The following is a 13,254-nucleotide window of genomic DNA, read 5'->3' as shown; positions in this document are numbered from 1 at the left end:
GCTCATGGGAGGCCTGCAGAGAGGCTCATGGGAGGCCTGCAGAGAGGCTCATGGGAGGCTTGCAGGGATGCTCATGGGTATCTTTGCTTGCAAGGAAGCCTGAGGACTTGAGTCTGGATCATCAGCATCCACACACAGACCAGGAGCAGCTGTGTATGCTGAAACTCCAAACAGGAAGACGGCTGGAGCTAGCTCACCAGCCAGCCTACCCAAAAGAGTGAGCTACAGAGTCAGTGAGAAAGCTTGTCTCAGGAAAAATAAGGTGAAGACAGATGAGGACACCGTGAGCGCACGCACGCTTGCACGCATGCACGCACACAGAGAAAAGAAGGAGGAAAGAGCTACTGTGGAGAGTGAGGGGTAACAGGCTCCAAGGGGAGGGTGTGAGCAGAGACACCAGGGGCAAGTTACTCCAGAAAAGAACCTGCAGTCCCTTTTAGCTTCATCCTTCCCTCATCCTGATCCTGCCTGACTAGTGACCCTGCCTCAGAATGGAACTGGAGGAGGGGAAGAAGCTTGGGGTGACTCCAGCCCTGGATATCCTTCCCACTGATTCGCTTCCCACAAACTCCGCCTGTGCTCACACCTGGTCAGGAAGCTCGGGGCAGGCAACATGGAGCCTCCATCTGCTCACTCATAGTTGCCGGGAGCCACGGGCCCTTCATCGGCACTGTGTACTCCCCGAGGCATGCAACTCCAACAAGGGACACAACTGCCCGTATTGGAGGCATCTTTGGCAAGATGACACATCCACACTTTGGTATGGAGAAGACCACATGTGGTTCCCCACAACCAGAGACAGCAGTACAAACTCACCCAGTCAACTTCTAAGAAGAGCTGTACTTAGAAATAGTGCTAGCTTGACTGTCAGGTGACATGTGCCTTTTTAAAGGACACACTGCAAATAAGGACAGTGTCTTTTATGCTAATGAGGGTCTGCCAAACCAAAATAGACTCAGGTTCACAGGCAGTATGACTGAAAAGCCTTTTTTGATATTTTTGAATAACTAAAAAAAAGTGAGACAACTATTTGTGGAAATGACTGCCAATAGACTGTATACAGCTGTCCCCTTGGGAACTCATGCTGACTCGAGTGCCACAGTGACAGTATCAGGAGAACAGCTGGCATTCCTCTGGGAGGCAGTGTATCCACCTCCTTCCTGGGGAATGCAGTGGCTTCCGGGTCAATCTCACGTGCAGTGTGATTCCACTCACCTATGGAGGCCCTGCCAGATTCCCCTCAGGGAGGAGCCAAGAGACAACAGCAACAGTGACAGCCTGCCTCTGCACACACTGGCCCTCGGGACACCCTCTCTGGACCTGCTTATTGCTGTTCTTCTGTATGTCAACATCTGGGGACAGGAGGACAGTTTCCTTGGCCTCACAAAAACCACACATCTGGTCAGCCACTCTATGGGCCGTGATGACAGGCATTGGGCTGTGCAAAAACAGGGGAGCAGGTCCTCAGCCCTCTCTGGGTGCTTAAACTCAGATTCATTAAAAAGAAGGAGGGTGTGCAAACACACATCTGGGTTCTGGTTTCCAGGCAAGCTCAAACCTCAACAGAATCACTTGCCTGGTACTTCTACCCCAGCACCTCAGCGTTCCCCTAGTCCACACTCCACTCTGGCACAGCTGCTGCACACTGCTACTGGCTACTCCCTCCCTCTTCGAAGCAAAGCAGGGCAGCAGACGCTAAGTTGCCCAACAGCTGGCTGACAGTAAAGACTCCTGGTTTTAGATAAAGCAAGGCTCCTTCCAGGGGGAAAGCCTGACTAGAGTACAATGATCCAGTCTTAGAAGAGTCACTGACAGAAGCCTCTGGATGTATCCTCCACTGACTTGTAGACAAGTTCATTACTTGTGCTTAGAACTACATTTCTCCAGGCATGGTGCTTTGCTTCATCTGACCAAGCAGTTCAACTTGAAACAAAACCGAGAATTTTATATTTAGAAAAAAGCAGAAACCCTGTCTCGAAAAACAAAAAAAAAAAAAAAAAACAAAAAAAAAAAGCAAACGGAGCTCCCGTTTGGGGACAGCCCTTGGTGGCAGATCTAGTTGGAGCCTTGGAGTCTTCCCGACTCTTCCACTGTATAGGCTGGCCTTGACCTTTCATGGGTAGCCAGGGGAGCTTGGGATCTCTCTTCCTCTGCATTTACTCACCCAAAATACCTCCCGTTCTCCCTACTCAGCAGCTCTTATGGCTCTCAGTGAGTCCCACAAGCTCCTGTGCCAACTCTGCAGGCTACCAAAGCCATGTTCTACAGACAAATGAACATTTCCCACCCAGCATCTGAGTCAGAGAAGCTTCCTGGTCTCACTGCAAGAACATGGGGTCAAAAGGACAGGACAGGATCTATGGCGTAGCTATGGTCCACTGTGCCTGGCTCTCTTCCCTGACCTACCCAGAGCCATCCACCAGGGTAACCCAGGTAGGGGCAAAGGGGGGCTCTCCATGTGTTCCTTGAACAGCAGAAGCAGCAGATTTCAGAAAGAAGGAAAGGATACAAACACCAGAACTGCTGCAACAGCAGAATGACCCTGTCTCCAAGGATAAAAGGCTCCGTGGGGTGAGGGCTCCAAGCTCGTCAGATGGGCCTGACTTAACAGCCATTATCAAGCCGTATGTCTTCATATGCTATGTTTTATATGCCTATACACATGTCTTCAGACACATGTGGTCACAGATGTGCACATGCACACATCTGCATATAAGGCACATGCCTGTTCACAAACATCTTCTCAGCTCTGCTAACCCCCTAACATGCACCTCTATGATGTCTCTGGCTGTCAAAGCAAGCTCGTAGCCTCAGGCCTCTGCAGGTATTCAGCACAGACAGTGGTAGCTACTGTGTCAGCCTCTGTAAGCCTGGGCTCAGTGTGTGACACTGTCTAACTCGCTGTAGGCTCTGTAAGGGCCAGCTACCTATGGCAAGCAGGCTCTGCCTGCTGTCCAGAGCTTTGACCTGACCCTTCTTTCATGGTCCCTGGAAAACACTGGTCAGGCCACCCACATCTCCCGACAAGAAACACTTACAAACCTGGATCATTTCATTTCCAGCAGGCAGATCAAGTGTGTCTCCTCCCAGAGGCCAAAGCTGGGAGGGGTTAGCCTGGGCCACTGAGTCACCGCTGACAGGAATGGGATTCTGGCACAGGCCCCACGACTGGAAGAGATCAGAATGGGGGCTATAGGCTCGGCAGGGACTTGTCAAGCCACAGATCCCACCTTGTGGGGAAGAGGTAGGAAAGAGGAGAGGTGCTGACACACTGTGGCTGCCTGGTTTGCTATCTCCTGGTAACTCAGAAGCCAGGCCACATTTGGAAACCCCAAGTTAGGAGTTGTAACATAACCAGCTCCCCAATCATGTTATGTGTTTACAGATTCCTCCACAGTGAATTTAAGGTAACTGCAGTTGCTTTTAAGGAAACTTTTGCAGTCACAGACCCAGTTTCCCAGAAAGCTCTGCCTGTGTTGATTGCAGCAAACACCATCCCTGCTCGGCACCCCAACAGTGCTGTCCTGCCGGCACTGCCAAGAAAACCACTTTCTATACAAAACATGAAGCTGCTTAGCTCTGGGGTGTTATACTGTGGGAACCTGAATTTGCAATATTAAGACAAAGGTGTAACTCGACCAACCAATCGATGAATGGAAGCAAGATTCTCATCTGGGAAAAGCTTATAAAGTCATGGCTTCCTACCACGCCTGGCTTACAAACTGTCTCCCAGTGAGGAGGCAGTGAGGCCTGGAGCCTGGCTATGGGATCTGACCGTATTCGTTTCCACTGTAGGGAGGAGCTGGTGAGCCGTCACCTTGGCTGGCTGCTGTGACAAGGAGACCGAGATACATGCCAGGTGCCATCATCGCCCTCACTAGGAGGGCACTGGCCAGGAAGGCCTGGCCAGCCCTAAACGGTCCAATTCTGGCCATGCTTCTTGGGCCTGCCCTGTGTGTCTCTGGTCCACACTCAGGAGCTGTCAAGCTAGTGACTGCTCCTCCTCCAGCAACAGAGGCAGACAAACACCTGTCCTGCTGTGTGGGCCATTCCTGAATCTGCCTCCAGCATCAGAAGAAAGTTCCAAGGAGTTTCCCAGGCATTTACAAAACAAGAACCTTTTAGCCAAGCATGATGGCTAATCATCCTAGCGTGTGAGCATTTGATAGAGAGAAGCAGGAGATGAGAAGTCGAAAGCCAGCCTTGGCTACTTAAGTGAGTTGGAGGCCAGCCAGAGGTACATGAGACCACAAGGCAAGTATGGTTTCACTGGAAATGCTACCCTCAGGTGAGAGGTATGATAGCCACGAGGAGGACTGATGTCCATGAAGAAGAGCCTGTCCATCCCGAGAGTTTCTCTGAAACACTGCAGCCTGAGACAGTGAGCAGGGAAGGGAAGAGGGCATCTGGCATCTATCCACACATCCCACAGACGAGACTAAGGAGAGCCCAGCAACACTGGACTACTTGCTCTGTGGCTGACACAGTAACAATGGAACCCAACAGGTATGAATTACGAATGTTAAATGTGTGGTGTACCACAATGAGCACACGAAGGCCCACTGCACGACATGAAGCAACCACATTGCCGTCTCTGGCATCTCCTAGCAGGGCTTCAAAAGAATCATATATGATTCTTTTGTTAATTCTTAATGTTAAATTGGTGATGAATAAAAACCCAAGTCAGATCCCAGCTATTGGCCACAAAGATGAGCTTGGGCTAGGTGACCAGGTACACTTTGGCTGTCCAAGAAAACGAAGAAGTCGGTCTTCTTGGGGGATCCCCGGTACTGTAGGAAGGAGTCTGGCAGATATAAGCCTTCAGCTACAAAAGAATGCAGCCATGCAGGCCACCGTGGCATGTCACACAGGGACAAGTCTGCACTAATCTCCCAGTAATGAACTTTCAACTCCTTCACTCTTCCTGCTCCCTTTGCATCTAGAGGAGACCTGCAGGTTCTCCACAGGCTCTGGGATGTGGACATGTCTGACTGCAGTGACATGAGGGATGGCACCCAGGCCAGTAGCCAGATCCTTCATCTTCAGGCAGCCAACACCAGCCAGCCTGCAGCTGACCTCAGGGCTTCCAAGGGACAGCACAGACTGACACACGACAGATGGGGACAAGGAGCAGGCGCTGCTACACGCCTGGCTTCACTGGTGGCTCCCCCTAACACATTTCTGAAGCAGTGCCAGTTCTTTTCAGACTAAGAAAGAGTGGCAGAGGGCAGGACTGGAGGAGGGCATTGAGGGACCCGGAAGGACCGTGCTTTGGGATCTGCTTTTCCCCCATCCACTGCCAACTCTGCAGCTCCACTTAAAACCGAGATAATGCAAAACTGCTGCTGACCCTAAAATCGATGTCGGAAGCCCAGGACCTTTCGGCAGTGTCTGCACACGGAACTCCAAGTCCCACCAAGAGTCTACTAGGGGCAAAACCAAAATAAGAAAAAGCAAGTCCTTGTGCCAGGAGTAGATGCTTTCCAGCGGAGATTAGTGTGGCTGGAAGAAGGCCTGGACCACAGCTGCAGGGAAGAAGGCCCAAGAAGCTTCCACGTGTTTCTCACTAACTTGACCCATCCCACCAAGAATCTTTCCACAACCCATGTGCTAGCTCAAACCGTAGTTATCTCCAGGAAGAGCGGTGGGGGCTAGAAAGACAACTGTCCAGTAATCCCTCCAACCACTGACCTGCCCGGACACTTTTCATATACACACATTCCTACGGCAAAAGTCTGATTGTGCCTTGCTGTCCATCCCTACACTGGGGTGTGTGCGTGTGCGTGTGTGTCTGTGTGTCTATGTGTCTGTGTGTCTGTGTATGTGTGTCTGTGTGCACATGTGATGTGTGTATACCAGTCAAAGATCAATGTAATCTGGACATTGCTAATCGGGCAAGCCCGGCTGGCCAGTAATTTCTAGAAAATCTCCTATACCTACCTCTTCAGGGCTGGAATCAGGGTCACAGCAGGCTTTTTTATGTGGTATAGGAACTAGAATCCAGGTCCTCATGCTTGTATAACAAGCACTTTACTGAGTGAGCCATCTCCCCAGCTACTAAGTCTTTGGGTCTCTGTCCTAGTTAGGGCTTCTATTGCTGTGATCAAACACCACAACCAAAAATAAGTTGAGGAAGAAAGGGTTTCCTTGGCTTCCACTTCTGCACTGAAGTATGCATATCAGTGAAGGAAGCTAGGACAGGAAGTCAAGCAGGGCAGGAACCTGGAAGTGAGAACTGATGCAGAGGCCATGGAAAGGTGCTGCTTACTACTGGCTTGCTTCCTCTGGCTTGCTTCCTCTGGTTTGCTCAGCCTGCTTTCTTATAGAACCCAGGACCACCAGCCCAAGGGCAGCACCACCCACAAAGGGCTGGGCCCTCCCCCACTGACCACTTATTCAGAAGATGCCCTATAGGCTTGTCTACAGGCCAGATCTTACAGGCGTTTTCCTAACTGAGGTCCCTCCTCTCTGATGACTCTAGCTGTGTCATGCTGACATAAAGCTAGCAGCCCACCCTGGCCTCGAGAGGTCGTGAGCAGCGTCCACAGTGGCCTTTCAAGTGTGGGTACCCTACTTCTGCTCAGCTCCATCATCTTTAAGCCTACTAAGGGGTGTGTGTGTGTGTGTGTGTGTGTGTGTGTGTGTGTGTTATACACTACTATATGCATAAACATAGATAAACATGGAAAAGAGGTTTGGCACACACATGCAGAGGCCAGAGGGAAACATCAGACGTCTTCCCTGTTGCTTTCTGTCTCACTCCACTGAGCCAGGGCTTCTCCCCACATATGAAGCTCCACGCTTTCCTTCCTGGATCTGCCTGTGCCTGCCTCCAACTCTGGGGCTCCTAGCAAACATGGCTGTGTCCAGCATTTACATGGCATTGGAGATTCAGACTCAGGTCCTCATGACATTGGGGGTGGAGGGAGCAAGCAAGCATTCAATGGACACTTCCCCTCTAGGCCATGGTCTAGAGCCCCTGGCTGCATTGGTTCCTCGTACATTTCACCTCCAGAGCCCTAGGAAGATGTGGTCTTGCACGCTGAGTCGGGAGAGGCCCTGGGCTACGAAACGACAGGTGGTGCAGCAGGCCACATGAGGAGCCTGAGAGGAGCTCCCGAGCTGAAGCTGAGCCACACCTCTGATACGGGTTCTCTGGAACAAGAGAGCGGGCCTCCAATACAGGTGGGCTTGGCCACTAAACTGGGGGTGGGCAGGGGGACCTTAAAGTAGAGGAAGGCAGACACAGTACCAACGGTGATGTGGGTTGGACTGTCTCTCTCCAAGTCTGATGAACCTCCATGTCTTAGTATGACCTCACTTAGAAACAGGGCCCTTAGAGGATAAGGACAGGCCCTAACCTAAGGACAAGTGTCTTTCCAAACTTAGGGACATCTAGACACAAGGCACAACTTTAGAAGGCCATGCAACAACAGAAGCTATCTAGGATGATGTGACCATACGCCAAGGAATACCAAGGACCTAGTACAACAAGCAGAAAGCCCTTCCAGAGCCTCAGGAGGTAATGAAGGCAGCATGGCCTCTTCTGGACACTTCTGCACAGGCATACTGGCTTCCACTGAATGCCTCGGTAGAGATGGCTGGGCCCTCTGCAGACTCCTCTGCATCCCTCTGTACAGGTAGCCTTGCCTCCTCTGAACATCTCTGGCCTTCGGAATGCTGGCTGAGGCATTTACTTCATTCTAAGGATCCAAGCAGGGACCAGGGGTTTGGAGCTCCAAATCCCAAAACACAAATAAGCCTTTCACTTGAGGCTACCAACTGGACCACACGCTGACAAGAACTTCCCAGAATGCCCTGAGGCCTCTCTCTAAAGGTCCCTGTCCTCTCCTGCAGCTGCTTTGGGTCAGCTCAATGTCCTTCAAAGGAGCCACCAATGGTCCCCTCTAACTGCTTCCCTGGGTCCTCTCCACACTCTCTAGGGCCCCTTCCTAACAGGGGTGACAGAGATAAATGCTGGATCCCTGCTGGGTGTCAGGAGGAATCTGTAGCGTCTTAATATAAAGGAGTCACCAGAATCCAAAAACTACACAAAGCCAAATTCCAGCTCTGAACTGGGCAGAACAGACCTAACTGACAGCCTGAAGAGGCATGGAGGAAGAGCTTCACATATCACTCCATAAAGACAAAAGCCCTCCCGTGCACACTAGACGTAACCCATTTGGCTGGCAAGGTATTGTACACTGGCTGCCCGGCCTGCCTCACTGGAGTTGAGTGCTGCCAGGCACACCATCCTCCACTTAAGTCCAAGCACTTCTCAGAACTCTGTGCCCCAGGACTCTGTTAGCAAGGAGTACAGCACTCAGCCCTTGACTCAGAGCTTGACTCTGACCCCAGAACTCAGAGAGTAATGTTTGATGGGAACTGACCAGTCTTGAGAAACTCCCCAGAAACAGCCCAGCCTCTCACCCCAATCACAGAGGCCTCTGGGTCTGAAGTGGGAAACAGCAACCATGTCCCTACTAAAGCACAGTGGCTGTTGTCAGAGCCACTGGGAAAACAAAAAGCTTCCTTAACATGAGATGACAGTTGCTCTTTATGGCAAGTCTTGTGACTTTTCATAAGCAAGAGGCCACTTTGACTTAACTAAGACCAAGAGTCCAAAACACCAGCGCATGGATTGTTTGGGAGTAGAGAAATTCTGCAAGCAAGCAAACAAACAAACAAAAAACAAGAACAACAAAAAGAAAACTCAAATCACTTCCAAGAGTGGGCTGGGACAAAAGACAAAAGGAGAGCCTGTGCACAACTGTCCTTGTTACTATGGTAACATTGGGCACTGGAAAAAGACCCCAGTACAAGGAAAGACTCCTTCCTCACAGTGACCCCCCTTTAGAAATGACCCCTTCCAGAGACAGGGTCAACCTGCAGCCTCACCCACTGAGGAAGCCATATACCCTTCTCCCTCTGTGTAAGGCTGGCAGGTGAAGTGCCGAGAGTGAGTGAGAGGAACAGGCACTGCAGCGAGTGAGGGTCCTGGAGCTGGAGGAAGCTTCAAGAAAACAGCCAAGAAGAGCACCGGCTTCTGGGGGCACTGACGCCTGAGACCTTCGAGGCTGTAAGCATCTTAGATGTCAGGGATCTCACGGCCCTGCCACTCAGCCTAACCAGGACACAAAGGCTCAGGATGCCTGGGACAGGAGAGGATACTAGAATGGGGTTTGCATGAGAAGCTTCAGGGACCTTAGGGCCCCAGTTCAATAGCGCCCAGGGCTACCTGAGGTGAGCACCAGCCAGGGCTCTGGGTTCTCAGCACAGATGTTACCCTGCTTGTTATTCTGAGATGCACTGTGCCTGTGAGGACACAGTCTGGGACACTGACTCATTTGCCCAAGCTCATAGGGCCAATAAAACCAAGTGAACAGAGGCCTTACAGGCAGTGGCACAGCCTGGTGCCCTCCATGTTGGACTCACCCCTCCCTGTGACAGGTTCATTAGGAAAGAACAAGGAGAGCGAGCGATGGCACAGCCGGCCATGGCACCAAGAGACTGCACAAATGCCACCAACCCCAAAGAACAGCCCAACTCTTCACACTAAACTTCTTCTCCTTCAGCATTTCTCAGGAAAGAGCACAGCCTTAGGACCAGGACATCTGCCAACGGCTAGCCTTTTGGGACAGCATGCTCCTCAACTCTCTGAAGGGGACCACCGAGAGCTCAGATTGGGAGCCTCAGAAGTATCCCCAAAGGAGACAGTGTTGCAAAAATCAGTGAGAGCCAACCTGCTCCAACTCACCATGTGGCACTCGAGGACCAAGGCGGCCCCCAGCCAGTGCTCTGCCCCTGGCCTTGTGACACAGAGTGTGTACTGCTCTGCTCTGTCCTTTCCTCTTAGTGGCCCAATGCTATCGTTAGGCACATCACTAGGACCTTACATTTTCAACCTGAAATCCATGGACAACCAGACCTGTTGGTGCAGGCCTACAGTCCCAGCTACTGAGAGAGCGGAGTCAGGAGGGTCCTGGGCTCAAGGCCTTCCTGGACTGCATCTTAAATCAAGTCCTGGGCTAGAGACGAAATCCAGGGCCAGCCTGTAAAGCTTAATGACACCCTACCTCAAAATGAAAACACAAGATGAAGCTGGGCACAGTGGCCCATGCCTTTATAACTTGAGAGGCAGAAGCAGGTGGGTTTCTAGGAGTTTCAGGTCAGCCAGAATTACAGAGCGAGGCCCTGTCTCAAAAAATAAAACAAAACCCAAAAATCAGAAAGGGGCAGTTATACACCTCAAAGTTGGTGTATAACTCAGTGATCTAGCACTTTCCTAACAAGGGCAAGAGTTCAGTACCCAATATCTTATAAAATAAATATAGAATTCATAGATGCAGACAGGCCCTGGGTTGTGAGTTCTCAGCTTCAGGGTGGTGTGAAACTATGCCCACATAACCACTGTTGATAGTGAGGACTATTTTGAGGGGCAGGGAGTACTATGGTGTATCAAGCAGGTTTTGTTTGGGAGGGAGATGATCACCGTGTTCTAAATGAGAATTAGGGAAGGCGTGTGCATGTGGCAGATGTGTAAGTGCTAGGCTGCAGGACCAGCACAGGCACGCGGCAGCAGTACTAAGGGCCCCAAACTCCCCATAAAGAGAGGGCAGAAAAGAGAGGGGCTGAACCTGTCCCCATTGCTGGCAACGGTATCTGTTAACAATCTGAAAGTGAACTGGAAGCCCGACAGGAGAGAGGGAGGCTGGGGAGGCGGGGAGGGTGGCACTCAGCTTTAATCCCAGCACTTGGAAGGCAAAAACATACAGATTTCTGAGTTCGAGGCCAGCCTAAACCCTGTCTAGAAAAAACAAACAATATATTGGAAAATGATAAAATCAATCAAAACTGATCTTTGATTACAAGGTCTGCCCCTACCTGGGCTGTCTGAAGTCCCTGAAGAGAAAAGGATGAGAGATATAAGAGGGAACTGGGGACAGCAGCGGAAAAACCAAGCCTGAGCTAGCTTTGGGGTGTTGAGCCCACCTCACCTTAGACAACTAACTCAGCCCCTTCAAAACGCCCTGGCTCCAGTGACTAGGCTGAAACAACAAAAGCAAGCATTTCTCAAAGTTAGCTTAAAAAAAGTAAAATCACAACATACTTCCCAGCCACACTGTGTTCAGCTTCTCATAGATTCTTCTGTCATAAGCTGTCAAGAAAGTCACCAGGGACAAAAACAAGACGCCAAAGTAACATGCAAGCCTAACCTCCCCCCCCCACCCCGACTGCTCAGAACACCTGGTACACAACACAACAGGTCTGTCTTTGGCGCACTTGGCAAAACTCAGTCCAATTCCCACAACAAGCCTCTGGAGGCAACCAGCTGCTCCTCATCCTGTCGGGGCTCGGCTGCTCCAGAGACAGAGAACCACAGAGATGACTGTCCAAGACACCTGAGGCTCGCTCAGCTAGAGGGAGGCAGTTCAGAGAGAGTCACAAGTCTGAGGAGCACCTGGAATGGAACCACTTGCAATACTCCTGTCTACCTGTGACTGGAGAGAAGCCCGTGCCACCAGGCCTAGCACACACAGGTTTATATTTATAGAGTTCACTTCTGATTTTAAAAACATTGTGTGTAGGCCTGTGTATCTGTATGTGGGCATATGCAAATGAGTGCAGGTGCCCAGAGGCCCAAAGTGGGCGTCAGACTCCCTGGTGGTGAACTTACAGGCAACTGTGCACCACCTGACATGGGACCTGGGAACTGACCCAAGTTCTCTGCAAAGCAGCCAGTGCTCCTGGTCACCAAGTCACTTCTCCAGCCCCAGCAATTTTTAAACAGTTTCCAATAAAATTCAAGAAGAATTATCTTCTGACTTATCAAAATGAAAGATATATATTGCTATTTACAGCACAAATACCATTTGTGTGAAACCTGGACTATCTTCGACTAGCAGGTTAAGCTGACATCAGCAGTCACCTCTCATATTGGTTCACAATAAATGTGATGTGTCATAACCGGTGTTCAGGAGCTAAGAAGTGAGGCAGAAAAGCAAACACTACTAAAGCCACAGTGGGGCCCAGGCTGCCTGGGGGAGCTACTCTGACTGCACACACTTATGAGAGAAAGACCCTGGAGTCATGTGTGAACTCGCTCTCACTAAGATGGAAGCACATCACCCCCTCTAGACATGCTGCCGTCACCGACTGAAGCAGCCGGCTCAGGCAGCAGCTGTCTGTGCAGCGAGCCACAAAGGGACACTTAAGAGGCAGCAGTGGCTCACAGCAACGCTCAGGGCGGTGGGCAAAGTGACTAGCCAAGACCAAAGCCAGCCTGAGAGCCTTCTCAAGGGAGCCACTAGCTTACCAGACTCAAGAAGTCCCCATGAGCTCAAAAAGGTCACTGTTTAGCATTTTCAATGCACCCAAGAAAATTCAACCTTCAATCCTATGGCTGTTGGCATTTAAGGACTTTTATCTTCAGAGTCTTCTGACAACCCACAAACTAAAGACTCCACTGTACTGACTAAGAGGACTGAAATCCCTCTGACCTGACAAGAAGTTAGTATTACAACAACACACTTGTCCCACCACAGCCCCATTCTGGAGCCCTGTCCTGTCGGATCCGCTTGCAAGAGGTCCTAGACTTCTCTGACCCTTGGACTGCCCACCCAAGCTCCACCCAAACAATTTCATCAGCCCACAACAACCCTACTCAGACCACTCCAAAACCATCCTAGTCCTGACCATGCCCACAGCTAAGCGACAGGAACAGGGGCAGCAGCAGTGTGTCACCCACCTCCAGTGGTTCTATGGCTTCACCTGAGAAGAAACACAATCAGCTTAAATAATCTGCCAGGCTCCCAGAGCGGACTCTCGGTGAGAACCATCAGAAACAACGCCACTGTGCAACGAAGCCCTGGGGGCCCAGGCTGCGTTTAGCCCTCACTTTCCCACAGCAGCAGCTACGACCTGTGGCTGCAGATTAAATCCAACTCTACTGGAAGGGCTCATAAAGGTGGGAAGCTAGCACCACAAGAAGGCACACTGGCCAGAAGATGGGGACACAACAGCCTATGTGTACAGGGGCTGTAGCCTGAGGTTAAACTCAGAGTGCTCGGCCAGACTCAGAGGAGCCCGAGATCAGTTCTGACGTGGAGCCTACACTTACGAACCAAGACAAAGCACAGTTTTGAGAACCCAGACAGAGTTTCACCATCCAGGGAATCCCCTGCCTCCTCCCTCTACTGACCAGAGATACTGAGTGCCGTGTACAGAGTGCAGAGAGATACTGAGTACTGAGTG

The 13,254-nt window shown here is 50.9% G+C and overlaps 1 protein-coding gene across 11 annotated transcripts in view; it reads right to left on the bottom strand.

The window, feature by feature from the left end:
* Positions 1-13,254, bottom strand: part of Banp (BTG3 associated nuclear protein) — a 74,121-nt gene that overhangs the window by 2,787 nt on the left and 58,080 nt on the right. For 8 of the 11 annotated variants that reach the window (XM_028752246.1, XM_028752282.1, XM_028752288.1 and 5 more), the window contains one exon: positions 3,043-3,168. The exons of the other annotated variants lie outside the window; for them this stretch is intronic. In XM_028752246.1, the coding sequence (XP_028608079.1) occupies positions 3,043-3,168 (126 nt within the window). The remainder of the gene's footprint in view (positions 1-3,042; positions 3,169-13,254) is intronic. 11 annotated transcript variants of the gene reach the window in all.

The sequence above is a fragment of the Grammomys surdaster genome, unplaced genomic scaffold (genome assembly GCF_004785775.1).
Source record: "Grammomys surdaster isolate TR1022 unplaced genomic scaffold, NIH_TR_1.0 128, whole genome shotgun sequence".
NCBI classification, from domain to species: domain Eukaryota; kingdom Metazoa; phylum Chordata; class Mammalia; order Rodentia; family Muridae; genus Grammomys; species Grammomys surdaster.
Note: the sequence above shows the minus strand (reverse complement) of the source record. Positions and strands in the feature narration are given on the sequence as shown.